At 46.8% G+C, this 18,558-nt stretch overlaps 1 protein-coding gene across 7 annotated transcripts in view; it reads left to right on the forward strand.

The window, feature by feature from the left end:
* DAAM2 (dishevelled associated activator of morphogenesis 2) overlaps positions 1-3,259 on the forward strand; it is a 190,849-nt gene extending 187,590 nt beyond the window's left edge. For all 7 annotated transcript variants that reach the window (XM_032185840.1, XM_032185843.1, XM_032185845.1 and 4 more), the window contains one exon: positions 1,604-3,259. In XM_032185840.1, coding sequence (XP_032041731.1) covers positions 1,604-1,819 — 216 coding nt within the window. In that variant the 3' untranslated portion in view covers positions 1,820-3,259. The remainder of the gene's footprint in view (positions 1-1,603) is intronic.
* The last annotated feature ends 15,299 nt before the right edge of the window (positions 3,260-18,558 follow it).

The following is an 18,558-nucleotide window of genomic DNA, read 5'->3' on the forward strand; positions in this document are numbered from 1 at the left end:
AAAGTATATTTGCAAAGTTTGGCTTCCAAATTTCTCTTCTTTGGTTCGGGTACCAAATCTAGCCCTACCTTTTCTGCCAAGGCAACTTGCAAGATGGTGCTCACACTGCCCAGTGCCAGACTGTCTTGTTTTCAGGCTGTGCAAAAGCTCTTGGAGCCAGGTCTCTCTTTGTCCTGCCAGCTGGTCAGCTTCCACTCAGACTCTATCATCATCTGCTGTGTGCTTGTCCCCTGACAGTGAATGGTGACACAGCAAATGCCCTGGAGCCTGCTGGGGCCTGCACTGGCAGTGTTTCTCTCTGGCTGGCCTTAATGCCTTGATTACTGGGGTTGTGTTTACCCTTGATGTGGCAAGTGGGCTTCTGTGCATCAGTGATTTTGCTGCCGGGAGCTCAGTGTGTTATGTCGCCAGGGGTTCGTGTGAACCAGCCTCCCCCTCTGACCTCAGGCTTTCCTGGGGATGATGAGAATGGCCTAGTGTTCCCCTGCCTCTTTCCACCTTGCCAATGCTTTAACCCTGGCTGCTGCCATGGCCCCAGGCCTCACTGAGGGGCATTGCTACTTCAGGTGTTTGCTGTGCCAAAAGCAGCTTTTTGTTCCTTTCAGAAGAGGAGAGAGGTAAAATTCTAGGATGCCAGCAGACTTCCTGGAACTGTTGGACACAGAGATAAAATGCCAAGACTTAGGCTCAAGTTTCCTTTCAGCCTGTCTAGAAAGTGTCTGTTGAAGCACTAGGATGCTTTAGTAGGCCTGATGCACCAAGAGAGGTTGCAGTTTGCTTACGAGAATAATATTCCTGCGACATGGGACTAGAGCACGTATTGATGCCTTGCCATTTTCACTTATTTTGGAGCTGAGCAGTGTGGGAGATAACTGAGCTCCCTGTTGCTACCCTAGGGAGACTGAGGGCATCACCTTGACAGTGGGACTTATCCATTTATTTTTTTGTAAAATCGGTAGTTCTGTTTCATTGCTCTTTCTATTTATAACTAGTGTCTCTTTGCAGAGTCGAGGCAATGTTCCACATTCCCACCACTGCAGCATCCAGACATGAACTGTTTCATGAGCTTCTGTTGACGTTTTGATATCTCACACAATTTTCCTTTTCTGTTATGTTTAGCCCGTGGCTCTCTGATGTTTTTCCCTTCTTACTTTCCTCCTTCTGCAGGATTGTGACCTTTCTGCCTTTCTGAATGTAGCTGCCCATGCCCCAAGTGCAGAGCTGTTTGTGAATATAGTAGTGACTGGTTTGTGCAGACACATCAGACTAACTTTAAACTCACCACGTTAGGTATTGTGAGCACAGTAGGTGCTGCCATGTGTCCTTTTTGCTGCGGGATGGTAATGCTTTGTGTGGCAAATAAAAGATGCTACTCATTCGTCATCTCTCCTGCTCTCTGCTCACCTCTGCAGAAGAAGGGAAGCCCAGCATGCTCGTCTGTTGCCCTTGGCATAGGTGATGGCCTTGTGGATAGGATCCTGATTCTTTTTTTTTTTTTTTTTTCCTAAACTAACACATCTTAGCCACTCCTTGACACAGTGTATGTAGTGACCTGGCATCTTGGTCAGCTAATCCTAAAACCTAAATGTGTCTTTCTCCACAGCTGAAAGAGCAAAGGGAAAAAGAGAGGCGACAAAAGAAAGCGAAAGCAGGAAGCATCTCTGAAGAAACCGGGGAATTTGATGACCTGGTGTCAGCATTAAGGTCGGGTGAAGTCTTTGACAAAGACTTATCCAAGCTCAAGCGTAACCGCAAGCGTTCGGGGAACCAAGGCTTAGATTCAAGCCGGGAGCGGGTGGTGACAAAGCTAAATTATTAATTACAAGAGAAAGAAAAATAATCAACCGAAAGAAGGTGATGAAAAAGTGCAAAACAAGGAAGATGGATGTGTGTGATGGCTCCTGGCTGACAGCTGCCCCAAAGGATTTCTTTGGTCTGTGGCTAGAGACATTACCTTTCCATGATCAGCTTTCCTCTCATCCCCCCTCTGTGCTCCTAATTTGAACCATTATAAAAGTGCCTCTGTGGAGCCAGCAGGGTCTGTGACTGGGCCACGCAGAGCCGACAGATTTGCTTCTGGGAGTTTATTGTGTCATCAAAGGCCTCATGGTGATGACAGAAAGTACTTGGGCCTTGCAGACTGCCTCACAGCTGGAGAAAGATAATTTTCTGTGTGCCAAAGTTAAAATGTGCTACGATCTCCATCTTGCTGATAATAAGCAAGACAAATTTCAGAAGAGCTCTGTAAACACCTGTTGCTTCTTCAGGATCTAGATTGGCCTTCGGGGGCTTGTCAAGATGTGGTTTTTGAGGTTACAAGTTCCCTCCCAGAATTGGATTTTTATAAGCCATATTGATTAGAGCCTGAAAAATGCTTTTGATACCATGTTCTGTACAGTATTTTTGTGTGACCTACATTGTCCAATGCAAGTGATGCTCAGAAGGAAGTAATCGGTTCTGGAAGAAAATGGAATTCAAGAATCAGGATCGACATAAAACGTTTTGCAAAAGTCTGTTGGATTCTGCTTTTCTAGAAATGATTTTCTGGAACTTGTTGATGGTAGAGCCTCAAAGTGATGAAATGCCTCTTCTAGGAAAGAAGTTCTGGCTTTTGTTTAGAAAACTATGCCACTGGCATGTTGGAGTTACACCTATATGATTGTGGAGCCTGTTGTAATTGCTGGAGGGTGGGAAGGAAACAACTGAACATTTCTTACCTGTTTGTGCAAGGTTTCTTAGTGGAGCCCAATGGAATCTGGGAGCTCCCCTGTATCATCCACAGGTCGTAAGTGGCAAAAAGCAAACGGGGTCAAAAGCTGCAAGAAATGAGATTTCTTTTCCACTTGATGCTAGCTGCAGTTGCTGTTGGGATGGACTGGACTTTCTGTTTAACAGGCTGACCTTCACTGCACACACCCCACTCCTCCTTAGGGGAATCACGTAGTATACTAGGATATAAATGGTGTCAAAGGAGAGCTGTGGAGCCCATGGCCTGTTCCATTTAGAAGGGATTATTTAGCGTGAACCAGTGGAAGGTCCTGTAAGGAAAACTAAGAACTTTTTTCAGGAGGACACAAAATTGTGTAAGCCAAGCAGGCTTTGGAGATGGGTGAATTCATAAGAAAAAAAATAAAATTGCATTTAAGCTACATGTATGAAGCACACAGTGAAAAAGCAGAGGACCCCAAGAAGAGGACTGAATTATGAATTTGGTGCATCTTCATGGCTCTAGGAAAGGGATTGGATTATGCAGGCTGTTGTGACCTTTTTTTTTTTTTTTTTTTTTTTTTTTCTAAATCTTGTCTTCCTTTTTGATTATCATCCCTGGAGAGGGAAAAGAAAAAAATGGTGATGGATTCTTCCTCCTAGACGAGCAGAAAACAAGAACATTTGAGAAGAGGGGCCCACCACATACAAACTATGCATCAACAGTAAACAGCGCCAAATGTCAAGGAATCCCAGGGAACTGAAAAAAACTCCATCAGTCACTTTAATCATTTGGTTTGATTTTTTTCTCTGAATGTCACTTAACCTCAGGCTCTGCACGGAGTCTGCAGAACAGAACTTTCTCTGCCATGCACGCTGCCTGATCAGTATTACACACTACCAATATTGGAGAAACCAACTGCGGTGGTTTTCTGAACACTAAAGTAATTATGTAAACTATGGAAAGAAGCAAAAAAGTCAGAATTGTTAAACTCTAATGTTTCATTGTTTACTGAATTTCGAGTCTCCCACCCCAGAATTTCCCTATTTACAACATTCCAGACTGCCGCGCCTCTGTATAATACTCATCGTAAAGAGCTGGTATCTTACAAGAGCTGGGTGCATTCTCCTCCCTTACTATCCCACTCCCCTTCTGGGATTAGCTATTAACAGCAATATCCATTGCAGCGGACACAAGCACCTTGTAGAAGAAAGACTGTATTTCTTAAAGGTTTTTGAAAGTTTAAGAAAAACTCTCACTTTTTTAAGCATTTTTATTTTAAATTACAAAATGGATTTTTAGAAATGTCTCTTGTAAATTATATTAACAAGCTCCTTGCTGCTCCCCGAAGTAGACATGCTATATCCCAGCCCTGTTTTGTTTGTCTTGTTTTAAAGCATGCCATATAACCTATGCCATGTAAGCCATATGAGAGGTGATAATATGTGCCAAATTGGTATACAGTTGAGTTTAGATTTTGATAATCCCTGAATTCCAAAGATGATGTTTTTAGGGATTAGGACATTGTAGATTTTTCCCCTCTTCATTCTCCTTGGTTTTAGGACTTACCCAGAAGTTCAGGTGTAGTGCCAAGGTCAGCCCTGGTGCAAGAAGATGTGACCTGTGGCTCTGTCAAACTCATGGCTGCTTGCTTGCTCCCCAGGTACTTGTTTGATAAAGCAGGCTGTCAGCATGGCAGTGCTGTTAGAGAAGAAACAGCTCAGGGCAAAACCCTTGAATATAAATACAGCACCCCCCTTCTGGTATTTTTCAAACCAGGTTTGTGGTGTGCTTTTTGCAACTGAAGTCACTTTGCCAGGCCACAGATGTAGCAAAAGCAGGGAGAGTGCTAAGCCCTCTGCCCGTTCGTGTACACAGTTTGGTCCTGATTTGAAAAGTTGTGTGATGGTACGCGGCGCTCCAGCCACACTGACAGAGTCAAAGAAAGCTGCTGTAGCTTTGCCACCTCCTCAATTCATACACCAGTAATAAGAGATTGTACAACTCCTGTAAATCAGCTGTGGGATACGTTAGTGGGACTGACAGACAGCCCAGAGCCATGCCCCTGTTTCATTGCAGCTCAGCTTTCCTAGCACTCCACAGCCCCAGACGTTTGGTTTGAATCTGTGATGGTGGCTGAAGGCTTCTTTCAGCGTGCTAAACAGTCTCCCCTGGCTGTGCACTCCATGGTGAATGTTCATGAAAAGCATTTGATTACTCACTGAGGCAAGCAGTTATTTCATTGAAGTGGTGACAGGCAGAGAGGCCCATTAATATGTCTACCATATGAGATGGGGCTGGCCACACAGGAGATAAGGAAAAAGTTGGCTCTGCTGTAGGGCCTGGCTTCAGATTTTTGCTGAAGCCAAGTTTGTCCTTGATTCTAGTCCCTTGGGTGCCGTGAGTGCAACTATGCTCTGTTCTTCGTATGCGGTTGTGGTAGAGTTGCTTAGCGCTCAAGAAGACAGGAAAATCTTATTACTTGTCCTCTAGTGCTAACACAGCCTGAACAGGTATGGCAAGCAGTCAGGACACTGAGGCAGAACCTCTTCCCCACACTCTGAGAGACAGAGAAGAACCAAAGTCTGCTGTTGTCCTTGCAGCTGTGCCTAGCACCAGCATTTTACGTGGAAATCACTCTGTCTTTGGAAATAAGTAGAGGAGGAAGAAAAGTGTAACAGAAGGTTATAATTGAGGGCTTGTTCTGCGTTACTCTTCCTACAGAAGTGTAGTTGTTGCTAACTTTATGGTGAAGTTCTTCACACCTAGAAGAGGAGGTGCTTTCTAATTCTCCAAATCTTGTCCGTAGAAGTTTAGTGCTCCCTCACTTAACTGCATGTCTCTGCACTGTTCTTAAGCAGATTGCATTAGGATGACCCCAGAAAAGACTGCAGAACTCCCCTACACACACACATCACACTCCCTTTGGTTTGTGTCACTCCTCTCAGTTGGCCATAAGTCTCTGGCAACACTACAAGGTAAAGTGACTTCAGGGCAGTGAGGCCCTTCCATGCTGTGCAGCATAGCTATCGTCTGGGCACCGGTTCCCTACAAGAGCAGAAGCAGGACTAATGTACGGGGAGAGAGACTCCCCGCTAGAGAGACAACTTGAGCATCCTTCTGAAGCTTTTCTGTAATGTGTTCACAGTGTCTGAGGAAGGGAAAGGAATTGTAAAGGGCCCTGATGGAGAACTGTGGGGCAGGTGTTTCCACAATGGTCAGCCCCACTGGCTGAATCTTTCCTCTTTTTTAGGAAAGCTCGCACTCTGAGCTGGGTTGCATGGAGAAGCTTGTGTCAGGAGTTTCTTTGAGGGGAAAGGAAATCAGTTGTACAGTTGATGATGTACATGATATATGCAGTTTTGTTTCTGGGTTGGTTGTTTTGTTGTTTTGTTTTTCTTTTTTGTTTGGGGGTTACATTATTATTTTTTTTTTTTTTAAAAAAAAAAAAAAGGTTTTAGGAATCTCTAAGGGGAACCTGTAAATCTGACACCTCTATTTATTTTGCCTTATTTTAGTTTGCTATGTTTGTATGTATACACTGCATTGCAGCAAAGACTATTGAGACCGTGCCAGGGCATTACACCAGCGAGACAGCCAGCGTGGCTATTCAGCAGCAAGTTGAGCCAGGTGAGGGGCTGTTTGTGAGCAGCCTTGGTGTGGGAAGGGACAGAGGGGAAAAATTCCCTTTTGCTTTCATCATAATCACTCTGCCCCAGTGATACTCAACCTGGGAAGACGTGGCTTTTAAAGCATGTGGTGAACTGATGCAGGTGGGTTATTTTAGAACACTTCCTAAAGAAAAAAAAAATAAATTTCTTGTTATCAGTTATGGTTAGAAGATTAAGAAGAGCAAAACTGCACAGCTGCTAGCTCAAACTTCACCCTTCAACCCAAATTCTGTCTTTAATGTCAGAGAAGCTTTGAGAGATGTGCAAAAGTGCTTCATGCCCTGTAACTTTTCACCAGAGTTAACATGTTGGTGGGACAAACTTGGACAGTTCTCCTTCCTCAGAGCTAAGATTCTTTCACATCTTCAGGGCCAAGGAAGAAGGATTTTTGCTACTTTCCCTCTTTCCTCCTCCACTCCACCTCCTCAGATTATCCAGGTAAACAAAGTTTTTTGGCAGATTAGTTTTGTACCCATGAACTCTCTAGCAATCACTACGTGTTTAGTGATGACTCCTTGGGTTCTGTACTGGACTTGGGAGATTTCTGATTGCCTGCCATCCAAAGAGTTAGCCACCATTGGCCACCTTTACTTCTGTTATTAAAGGATGAAGAAACCAATCTAGGTACCACAATTTGGCTAACTAAAAATGTAGACTTTATATATATATATATATATATTAAACCTATCTGCTACTCTAAGGAGTAGTTTTGATGACCCAAATCTCCTAAAGCTGGCCAGATTATGCTCGCTGTGCCTGCTGAGAAGGGTGCCATCAGTTTAGAAAGGTGTTATGGCACCTAATTTCTAAAGAGGGTCTGGATGCTCAGTAGATCTTGCAATCCAGAGTCTTATGTTACTGGTGTTAATATAGAATAGATCCAGTGTACCCAGTACAAGTTGCTCTGTGTTTACACCAGCATAATTCATAGCAGCATCTGGATCAAAACTCTCCTTTAAACAGCTTTGGCTGTTCACAAGATGTTCCATGGAGCTTGTGAAGGGCTTTTGCAGAAGTCCTTACAGCTGTCCACTGCTAGGAGCTCTCACGTAGCTTATCTAGAAAAGTCTCTATGGCATGTCATTCACAACCTACCCCTCCCTCCCCATCTTTACACTTCCCCCTAAAAAGGCTCTTTAGAAGCCTTCGCAGTTTTAGGTTGTAAAGGGACACCAGGTACCACACTCAACACTTCTCCCTTCCAAACCATCTCCATCTTCATGCACCCTCCACCCCTGCGAGCCTGCTCAGCTTGAAACTTGCAGGTCGTTTTGGGAGGTGCCCCTGCCTGCTGAGCTTGGAAAGTACAGTGCTGCTTACTGAGTGGGAGGCTGCAAGCTGCTGTAATGCCTTGGCGTATCCTCATTTCTTAGTCAGTTTAAGACTATAAGTGAATTAAATGTACAAATCCTGTAGTGTCCTTTTTATCTGTATCTTTTTATAAGAATATACTGTAATACTAAAAAAAAACCACAAAACCAAAAGCAAAAAAAAAAAAAAATTAAAGATATATTGCCCCCACTGTGTCTCAGTAATTTCTTTCTGTGCATTTTGTGTGCTTTTGCTGGAAAGTCTTAAAGGTAAGTTGGGGTCTGGGTATACTTTTTTCTTTGCTTGGCTCTAGGTCTTTCTCTTTGGTCAAGAGCTTGTAGCTCTTCAAGTGACAAAGGCACTGCAGAGCTGGTGAGAAACTTCACAGGTTATTCTGGCAGCAAGGTGGAACAACAGGCAACACTGGGGTTCACACACAACCAAAAAAAAAAAAACCCAACCAACCAACCAACCAACCAAACAAAAAAAACAAACAAACAAACAAACAAAACAAAAAAAAAAAAAAAAAAAAAAGCCTGCTATCTAAGAGCTCATAATCCACATGTGGACATGCTAGTACACCAGCAGGAAAGGCTGCAGGGCTGGCCATAAACTCACTGCAAGAGTGTGACTGAGAGGAGACGATGGCTTCAAAGGCAGGAGTTAAATAAGAAAAGAAGCCGGGAGAGCCAACATCAGGCCTAAAGCCTTCAGAGATGCGGGGGGTGAGGGGGGAGAGGAGTTAGATGCAACAGCAGTGCAGGCAGGAGGCATATAAGAGCTAGGGCTAATCTGTGTGCGCTTGACGAGCGGGTGAATGAAGGGACATGCCAAAGAATTCCTTGGAGTTCAAGGGCAGAACCTCATTTTCATCTTAGACACAGCTGGTTCATTTACACACAGATCCCCCTGTCTCTGATCACAGAAATAGCTTGCTGACAAAATTCATCCTTAAGCCGCAACTTTTCATGTTTATCTTCAGCCCATCAAGGGGTGATGTTTTAACTGTGAGCTCCGGTGAGTCTGGTGCCTAGCTTTGTTGGGGGGGGCTTGCTGGCTGAGCAGCATACTCCTGCAGTGCATGGCTTCCAGGGACCTCAAACGAAGCCCCTGCTCTGAGTTCTGGCTCTCAGGTGGGAAGGGCCATGGCAATGAGCAAAAGGAATCAGGGGATAATTGCTTGCACAAGCTGAGGGCCAATGGACAGCAGGTGGGGGCTCTGAGTGCTGCATGGGAAAGCTCTTGTTTTGTACATGTTGAAAGGACTCTCTATTTAAGTCAGGCTTTGCTTTGAGTCTTTGCTATAAGGTTCTTGTTTTACAGATGCAAAGGTAGACGCAAAGAGATGTTTCTGAAATTCATGCAGGATGTGAGTGGCAGAGAGAAAATGAAAATGCAGAGACTTGCCTGTCTCCTTTCCTTGAGTTGCAGTAAAGGAGGCTAGACCATTGCTTTTCCTCTTCTTGGAGGTCAAGCCCAGCAGTATTTTCATTCTGCTTTGTGCAAACAGAGACGTATCCTACTGGAATTATAGGAAGAAGATTTTTCTTTCTTTAATATTTTGGCTGGTTTTGGAGTCCACAGCAAGGGGCTGCTGTTCTGCCCTAAAGGATGGCTCTCCTACAGAAGTTTCCTTCAGTCTTCTCATTTGGCTTCTCCTTATGGCCATGGACCTGCCTGTCCTTGTCATCACTGTGCAGAAGCAAGGTAAGTGCCTCCTGGCTTTTTTTCTGAGCAAAGCTAGCATCAGGGTTTAGCTGCCGTGAGTGAGTGGCAGTGAGGAGAAGTATAAGGGGAGCTCTTCTCCCTTGCTGGGAAAGTCTGAGGATCTATTATTCATTGGTTTCTCCTTTCTTTAACCTTTGGCTTCTCTTTAAACAAAGATGACTGTTATCTCTGCCATAGCAGATAGGAATTTTTCTGTTAGAAATCTGCTTAGCCACTTGGGAACTGGTTTCTCTTGCTTGAAAACAAAATAATGAAAAACTTTTGCCCCCCTGCTTCACTTCCTCCTAGAGCCCAGAAGGTTTTCAAGGTTGTTGTACTAGATTTTGTTTGTTCATTACATGTTTCTGTGATGGCTTCTTTTTGTTGCCACTGAGACATAGCTGCTGTTTATCTCTACTTTGGTCAGACTCTCACCAGGAGGGAAGGTTCTTTTGTCTGTCTTTCTTTTTCCCTGTCTTCTTCTTCTGACTTTTTTTTTCTATACTTATGATTTTATTTACTTTTTTTTTTTTTTTTTGTATTGGGGCAGGGGAAGGGTCTGCTCATCTTTATGACTATCAGCCTGTCAGACTGAATTTTCATGTGAGATAGTAATGAAATGATGCATTAAGAAGGCAAAATACCTTGCTCACATGTGCTTTGATGAGAGAATGAAGCAGAGGAGGAATAAAACAGGATAGGATGTCAGTCTGGCATACCTGGTTTTAATCTGTTTCTTGTAGTCTGTATATTTCTGCAAGTAAGGATTCTTTCAAAGGGTTAACTTTTGCTTTTTTAAGGACAAATATTTGTCCGCTCCCCTCTTTCTTCCTATGCTTAATTAATGAGGAGGAGCCTTCTGGTTCATAAGGGGGAAGAAAAAAAACCACAAAGCCCAACCCTGTTCAGCCACGATCAAAGCATGAAAAACTACGTGAATATGGTGAGGTGTTCCAGTGCGCTTACTGCCTCTCCCTGGGGTCTCCCACTGCCTGTGGTCACTTGGGGCGAGGACAGGGGAACCAGGCACCCTTGGCCTGCCTAGGGGAGCAGCTCCATGCCCACTCTCAGTGCTTTGGGCCAGGGCAGCTGTATGTCTCTGCAGGGCCTATTCCTTGAGATACTTAGATAGTTACTAGTATCTATACTAGTGGCTGTAGACTCCTGTTTGCTTGTTTATTTTCTGTTTTTAATGGTAAAATTTAAACTAAGCGCTTCATTGTGCTGCTGCCACTGTCCCTCCAAGACAGTCTTTCTTCTCACTTGGTCTTGGAGAACCTTTGTATGAGTTGCAAATCCAAGCAGAGGTCCTGCAGCCATTGGGCTGTACCTGCAAGCCCGCTCTCACTAGGGTACCCACAGCGCCCGGGCTGAGGGTCTGCCTCTGGACTATAAAGCTGGGGTTACTTGGGGCAGAGCATGTCGGTGTGACTGTGCCACCTGGGCCTGCCTATCTGCCTGTGAAGTGGAGGCAGAAATCCCTGACAGAGCACTGCGGAATGTTGCCTCTGGCACCCGAGCTTGTGGCTTCAGGGATGGCTCAGGTACTTGCTGGGTGGTGGAGATGGGGGTGAGAGAAACCTTCCCTGTCTCCTCGCTGCTTCTGCTGAAAGGATGGGTAGGTTTGGTCCTGACTCTCTTCCCCTCTTCACCAGCTACTGCCTTAGGTTATGGCAACCACAGGCCCAAAGAGGGTTTGTGGTGCGCTGGGGGCTTTCCTCTGGGGAGGGCTGCTGCATTTTCCTACCACAACAACATCAAACCCTTGGGGTCACCACTCAAATGCTGGGCTTAAGTTAATGTGGGAGCCAAGGAAATGCTCTTTGCCCACTTTATTTTAGATGTGGAGTACTGTAGTGTTGAGGCAAGTCCTTGCAGTGCTCTTAAAAGCAGAATGTGCCTGTAGTTACATTAGCTAGAAAAATAACAACCAGAAAATGGAGGAAAAAGTATGAAGAGGACATCATAACTTACTGAACTGTGCAAGATGTGGAAGAAGGCTTTTGTCTGGCTGAAATGTCTGTCAGTGCTATCTATAGTGTCATGTCTACTGTGTTATATAGTAAAGCCTTTGCCAGTTGTCCACCATCATGGTGATACAGTGGAAGCAGTTATGAGGGGTTACTGTGGTACCTCAGGATTTTAACTGGACAAGACTTTCCTCAGGTAACCTGGATGCTGTTTGTCTTCCCAGGCAAGTCTGGATCTGCTCTTATTTCAATTAACACCCAAAGGTAGTGTTTCTTTTTTTTTTTTTTTTTTTTTTTTTTGTTTGGCAGGGTTTTCCTTCCAGCTGGGCTCCCAAACAGGGTAACAACTGTTCAGTGCCATGCCTTGTTCTGCTGTAAGCAACCTTTGCTCCTGATGCTCCTCAACATTGGAGCCCCCCTTTTGTCTTCTTTGTCACTATGGCCCTTTGCTACTTGCCTCAGGAGGATTTGCTGCCCTTTCTCTGTGGCAGTAGCAACTGCTGGAGGTTGGGCTCTGGTTAGAGCCCCTTGCAGAAGATCATCCCTGGTATGAACCTTCTTACATGTAAAATGTGGCTCTTTTAAAATAATAACAAATCATCTTCCCTTCTTCTGGTCTCTGGAATGAAAGCTTGTCCTTTAGCAGGGAGGAAGCAACTTCTGCAGCTGGAGAGCTGAAGCTGCCTCTGGGGCCAGTGGGGACACATGGCCTTTCACTGCTGAAGCAGCTCCAGAGCTGAGGCAATGTGACATTGGGACCAAGCTGGCTGTGGCCTTGGGGATGCTGATCTTGTGCCAGCTCCTGGGGTGTCAGTGCTGGGCTGCATCAGCAGGCATGTCTTGGACTTTCAACAAGGTCAAAGGGGGAGACATCAGCTTGATCTTAGCTATGGGACTTGTCCTTGTGAGGCGGCTGCCAGTTGCCAATCTGTTCCTGATTAACCCTCTCCCAGGGGATGCTGACTGGCACGTCCCAAACCCAAAATGGGATGGGAGGAGAAAGGGGCTAAATCAGATATTGAAACAATCTCAGTCTCTAATTTTTAACCCGGGCTGGCATCCTAATCAAGACAGAAAGACAGCAGGAGCTTGGACAGGGATCAGTAGTGCTGACAGTGCTGCACAGAGCAGAACCAGTATAATTATGGGCGACTGAACATAATCATACAAATAGCTGAGCTCTGATGAGGAGTAGGCTCTTTCCTGAGAACTTCTTGGAGGAGTGGTGGCCAGTTGTCTTCTTTCTTACTCCTTCCAGCACTTCCCATCAGCTCTGCAAGGAGCTTTACCACTACTAATTGCCTGTGCCTTTTGCAGTCACTGAAATGGGACCTAGGCTGTCATTAGTGGAAGTGGATTTTTCTCCTTGGGAGGCAGAAAGGTGAAATCTTCATTAAACAATTGGAAGAAGCTGAGGGGCAGAAGCCATATCTGCTAAAAGCAACCATGTTAACTTGATGGCAAATATTAACTTTTCCAGATATATGTCAGACATGAAGCACTCAAGTCTGAAGATCTGATCATGGGTGATCACTGCCAAGTGCATGGAGCAATGGGAAGGTTGGAATAGTGTCCCCATCTGCAAACAATAATTTGAATGACTTAGCAAGCACAACGTGTTGGTCTGGCCCAAAGCCCTGTGGTCAGGTCCTCCTGGGTCGTGGTCCAGGCCTGTAGCAGTAGGACTGTCCTCTTCTTCCTGCCTTGGTCCCAGCAAGCTATGTGGGATGCCAGGGCCCATTTCTCTGCTCTCTGCCTGTGTCCAGGACAGGGCATGGTGCTTGGGCAATGGGGGATCTCTGTGCACCTGTAGGTCAGTGGCTCCACAGCATTGCCAGCACTTCCGCCATTTCCCCCTCCTTGCTCTTTGGCCTCCACCAGCCGTCTCTGTCTCTTCCACTGCTGGTTCTGGGCCCAGGTTATGCTTTTCTACTCTCGCTCTGTGTGGGCCCCCTGGCACAGAGCAGTGAGGTTTGGGGCCAAACCTCACAGAGCTGCCTCTGCTAACCCCAGCAGCTTTGCTTCCCAAATGCCTCAGAGGTGCTCCCAGCCCCAATGGAAGCAGGGGCTCAACTGGAGACCAGCCGGTCCTTCAGCAAGCTGCAATCATGTGTGTGTGTGGAGACATCTTGTCTGAGGGGGGAGGCTAAATCTAGGCTGCAGTAAAACCCCTGAACAGCAGCTCCAGCACCAGCTGCTCTGACAGGCCCAAGTATTCGTTTCCCCATTGAGCTCCTCGCTGATGTGAACATGGCCTCTGTGCACGTGTGTCTGCAGGGGAACAGGTGCCAAAAGTGTGTCTGCAGGGGAAATTTTTGCTGGTGCCAGGCCAGGGTGGAGGAACACTTGGGCTCTGCACTCTTCCCTTCTATAAATGGTTACGTTTAAAACAGGTTTCTTAACTTAGGTTACAGCAGTGAGGGATGGATGAGCTTTGCTGTAAAGAGGGAGCTCCCAGCAACCCATGAAGTGGAGGAAGATCTTGGCCAGATTGGGTAGGAGTTGGGGATCAGGAATGTGACCTGTTCCCACAAATTGTGAAAGGACTTCTCCCAGCCATGCATGGACTTGTGTCAGACATCTAGTGGGATGTCTGCTGTCATGTGGCAGAGTGAGAGGTGAAGGGAGTGAACTGCTGCTACTGAGACCTCATCCCACACCGTAGGATGTGGTGGTACCCCTGCTCTCACGTGAGGTGCTCAGTCCAAGCCTTGCACCCCAGGAGCTGCCTTGCTGTTGGCTGAGGGCATGGGGAGATCTTGTCAAGTTCAGTGAGGGAGGGGAGGCCAGGACGTGGGGAGCCCTGCTCCTGCTGCTGGTGAAGCACCGGAGTGCTCGCTCGCCTGCTCCAGCCAGCTGGGTTTAATTTTAGAAACACAGTGCTATCTTGGGGCATCTTTTTCCACGGAATGCAAGTCTTTAAGTAAATAAATAACAGCTTTGTCGAGGTGGAATGATGGCCCATAACCGCACTGCAAAACACGCACCGAGCAAGTCGAGCCCTGTTTCTCTTGCATGTGGAACTACTTTGTGCAGATACAGTGGCTGCATTGCCTCCCTCCCCTACTTCGACCCCCTCCTGAGCAGGCCATGTGCATTGATTAAAAAGAAATAAAAACACCTTGAAATACCAGCCTCAGAGAAGTGGAAATGAAAACGCCTCCAGCTGCTGGGGTTCAGCTAGAGTTCTCTGGAGTAGGTTTGCAACAGCTATGGTTTACCAGCCATCGGCTAAGTGTTACTGTCCATGCCTTTGCTGCATCTGGGACATCCCAGAAGGATGTGCTCCTAGGCATCCTCGGCAAGCCTTGGGGGAAATAGCAGGCTATAAAGATGAATGCAAGAAACTTGTGTTTAAATACCCCTCCCAGTCTGGCTGGCCAAGAGCCTTCTGCACGCAGTTGTGTTGCTTATGGCTGAGTGTCCTGGGTGTGTCTGTCAAAGCTTGCTTGCTGGCTGGAAAATCCTGTTAAAGCCATTTTACCAGAGCAAGGGCCCATTTGCACTCTCGGGTCCAGCAGCTCTGAAATGCCTGCATGGCATCTGTTGCATAAGCCGATTGTAGCCCTGTTGCCCTGAATCAGCAGGGAGAGCTCTTGGGCTCCCGGTCTGAGCAAGATCTTACTGTGATGGCCTTCCTCTGACGTACCTAAAATCTGCTAGATGGAACAAATGGTGTTAAAATTACCCTGGCTACTGGCTTTGTTGTGGATTTCCTCCCACCGCATGCTGCTGCTGCTGGGACAATACGGTGGCAGAGCTGACGGGATGCTGTGCTTTTAAGGAAATTAGGTCAGGAGCACCCATCTTGGGTGCATTAGGAGTTGGCAGCAGCACTCTGGGTGCCTCCTCAAAGCCAAAGGGGTGGCTAGACTGTGCCTAATCGCAGAGGTATGAGTGAGCTCTGGCAACAGTCTTTTTAGCAATTGGGTTTGAAATTGGCATCTGTGGCTTGGAAAAAGTTTTATGTAGCATCCTCTTGTCATGCAGGCAAGGATGCTTGAAGAGGTTTTGCTCTGCCCCTTCCTGTGTAAGAAGACAAGCATATCTTGTCCTTCGTATCCCCACAGCCCTCGGGAGGAGTGTTCTGTGCAAAAATGTGATAGGTTTTGTGTGTTCAGGTTTAGTTTATGAATTCACTGCGGGGCCTGGGGGCTGCTGGCCGCCCCTTGGGTGAGCTGGTGGCTTCCCTTTCTTGAGGGCTGCCAGGGTAGGGAGGATTTTCCACAGCCATGGTTCTGCCTGCTCCTCCTCATGGCTGCTCTGTGAACTGCCTGGTTAAGCCATCTCCTCTCCTCCTCAGCCCGTGGCTCCCACTGATACCACAGGTCTGGAGAGATTTATTTATTTATTTGTTCTAAACCCTCTTGAGGGGCCAGGCGAGCTCTGCCCGTGTTCCCTACAAGGTGGGGCTCACGGCAGCCCTAGCAGCAGCCTGTGTTTCCACTGAACCCAATTAAGATTCAGTCTTGGCAGGATGGAGCCTTCTGAGTTGCCAGCTGCAATAGGAGAGAAGAGGCTTCAAGGGCAGCAGAAACGATTCCCTCCCCTCAGCTCCGCTTATTTCTTGGATCTGGGCTGAGGATGGCCCCAGGAGCTGATCTGCAGAAGCCAAATGAGCCGCACAGAGCTAAAACGTTTCCATTCAGCGTCAGGCCCTGGGTGGGGAAGCACAGAGGCTGTGGGTGGCAGCCGGGGAGGTGGCTGGAGGGGAGGGAGGATGCAGCCCCACGCGCTGCCCCGGGACAGCAGCAATTCCAGCTCAGCTGCAACTTTGCACATGGGGAGACTCTCAAGTGCTGGAATGACCCCATTAATTAAACAGGCTGTTCTTTAAGGACTTGGAAAGCAGTGGTAGTGGGAAGTCAGAGCTGAAACCCTTCTCCCTCTGGAGCAGATGCTACCTGGTAGCAGGCTGTGCAGCTCCGCTGCTGGCGATGGAGCTGTGCCATGACTTGTACCAGCTGCTAACTGGCCTAAGGCACTAGTAACGGAGCAGCTGTGTATCTGCTGGCACATGTTTTTTCCAAGCATAATATTAACACAACTTTACAGTTGCCCGGCTGTTTTGCTGTCTTCCCCTCTTCCTCCCCTGCCTCCTGTCACTTGGGCACGCTTTGCAGCCAAGCTGCCCTTCACAGTGGAACCAGAAACCTTGCTTTTGCTGGCCTTGCCTCTCTTCAGTTGTGTGCCCTGGAAGTGTCATGGGTATAGAGGAGAGAAGTTTGAGACTAAGTCTGTGTGGGAACAGCTTAGAAGGATGGAGATCTTCTGGTTTCGCGCAGGCTGTCCAGAATTTGAGGATAAACTCTGCCCTCTTCTGCTGAGGCTATTAAAGAAGCAATGGTATCTGTAACAGTTGTTGCTTGGGGAAACCCAAGTCAGCCATGCAAGGTGAAGCTTGGCAGCAGCAAGATGGAGCAGAAGTTGTGTGCGTGGCACTGGGGAGAGCCACAGCCATTAGGCAGCTTGCCTGGTGACGGCCCTGCCCTTGCAGTTGGGCTGTGAAAGTGGAGCTGAGCAATACTCGGTTTGTCGCACAGCTCTGCTCCGAGTGAGTGTCCAAGGGCATCCAGCCCTTCCAGTAAACTTGTACTCAGCCCCGCTTAACCACTACAATTTTGGGTACTGTCTCCTCATCAAAGGAGCAAGTAGGATGAGTTCAAAATTAGAAGTGCTAAACCCAAGGCTTTCTAAACCCAGCCATGGCAGCACGGAGGGAGAGGAAGGTAGAACTGGCTGGATTTGTGTCTCAGCTATTGCTGCATAGGCTTCTTGTGACCACAATGAAAATGTGCTCTTATTATGACAGCCTGCACTGAGCTCACCCAAAGCCTTTCAGGCCCAGCTTGTGAAAAAGGGTTAAGCCACTCCACCCTGTGCCTTTCCAGGGAGTGTGCCAGATGTGTCAGGAGTTGCCATCATCAGATCACTTGATTTTGAGACACATTTTGAGACTTCATGCTAAAGCATCAAGGAAAAAAAAAAAAAAAAAAAAAAAAACAAAAAACCCCACAATTGCTTAGCCCACTGCACCCAGCAACTCCTGTTTTCACCTTTGCTGAAATGCTAAGCTGGTCTTGGAACAAGTCTGTAATAAATGGAGGGAAGTAAACTGTTTCTATTTAACTAATTAGCAGTCCTAGGTCCTGGCCAAAGCACACACACGAAGTTACAGGCGTTTTTAAGCTGTAACACGCCTGCATAAGTGTTGCTGAGGCAGCCAGGAGCCACAAACGAGCTACAGGCCAAGGAGGGGGTGGGATGTGGGACCAGATTCTGTTCAGTCAAAGCCTGTGTAAAGCTGAGTAACTTTAGGGACTTAGGAAGAATTACTGCAGGTCACCAGTGGTTTAAAATAGCTAAAAGTTTGTCCCCATTTTTAGTGTTCAGCTGTTGTTATTTTTAGGGTATGGTTTGAGTGGTTCCTGTTCTGGAAAAGGAGGTCCCTTTCTAAGGTATTTCAGGCCATGCCTTACTTCTATTCCCTGCTCTTCTTCCCCCAGCACTTTTCTGAAAGCACTGCTCCCTTTGACACAGTTCATGGCTTCATGAATACTTAGTGACCAGCTTCTGCTGGCTTCCCTTTTAGTCTCTGCATCCAGTTTTTTCCAGGGCAGTCTAAGGGTGGGGTGGCTAGCCTCAGGATGTGGCCACGAAGGAAGATGCAGGCTGCATTGGCAGGGAACTGACAATAAAACACAAATGGGAAATTAGCTGGGACAAGTGAGACCTTTCTGGAGGAAATGACAAATGGTGCCTTGTAAGGGCTGCCACGATCAGCAACACTTTGTGTTCCAGTTGGGTTTGGTGTGTATGGTGGTAGCGGTGCTGCTGCTGCTCTTAGGGCATCTTCCAGGAGAAGGATGTGGTGGGCTAATGCTTTACTCTGTTTCTTCTGCTTAAATTGACAAAAATTCACTTCCAAATTAGGAAGTGTCCCCTAGAAAGGGGGGTATAGAGCTTTGTGCTATGGTTCCAGGATCTGCAGCATTTTGGGGCCGTTTCAGTCTGTGGTTCCTCAGGCTAAGAGTCAGAGTGCTTGAGGTACCAGTTTCTTACGTGACTGCAGCACAAAGCAGTGCTACATTATGTGTCCACTGGCTCAGAACAGGCAAGTGGGAGAAGATGGGTTAAAGATAAGAAATGAAAAATTATGATGCTAAATCTACAGGATTACTCAGTTTAAGAA

Source organism: Aythya fuligula, chromosome 3, assembly GCF_009819795.1.
Source record: "Aythya fuligula isolate bAytFul2 chromosome 3, bAytFul2.pri, whole genome shotgun sequence".
NCBI classification, from domain to species: Eukaryota; Metazoa; Chordata; class Aves; order Anseriformes; family Anatidae; genus Aythya; species Aythya fuligula.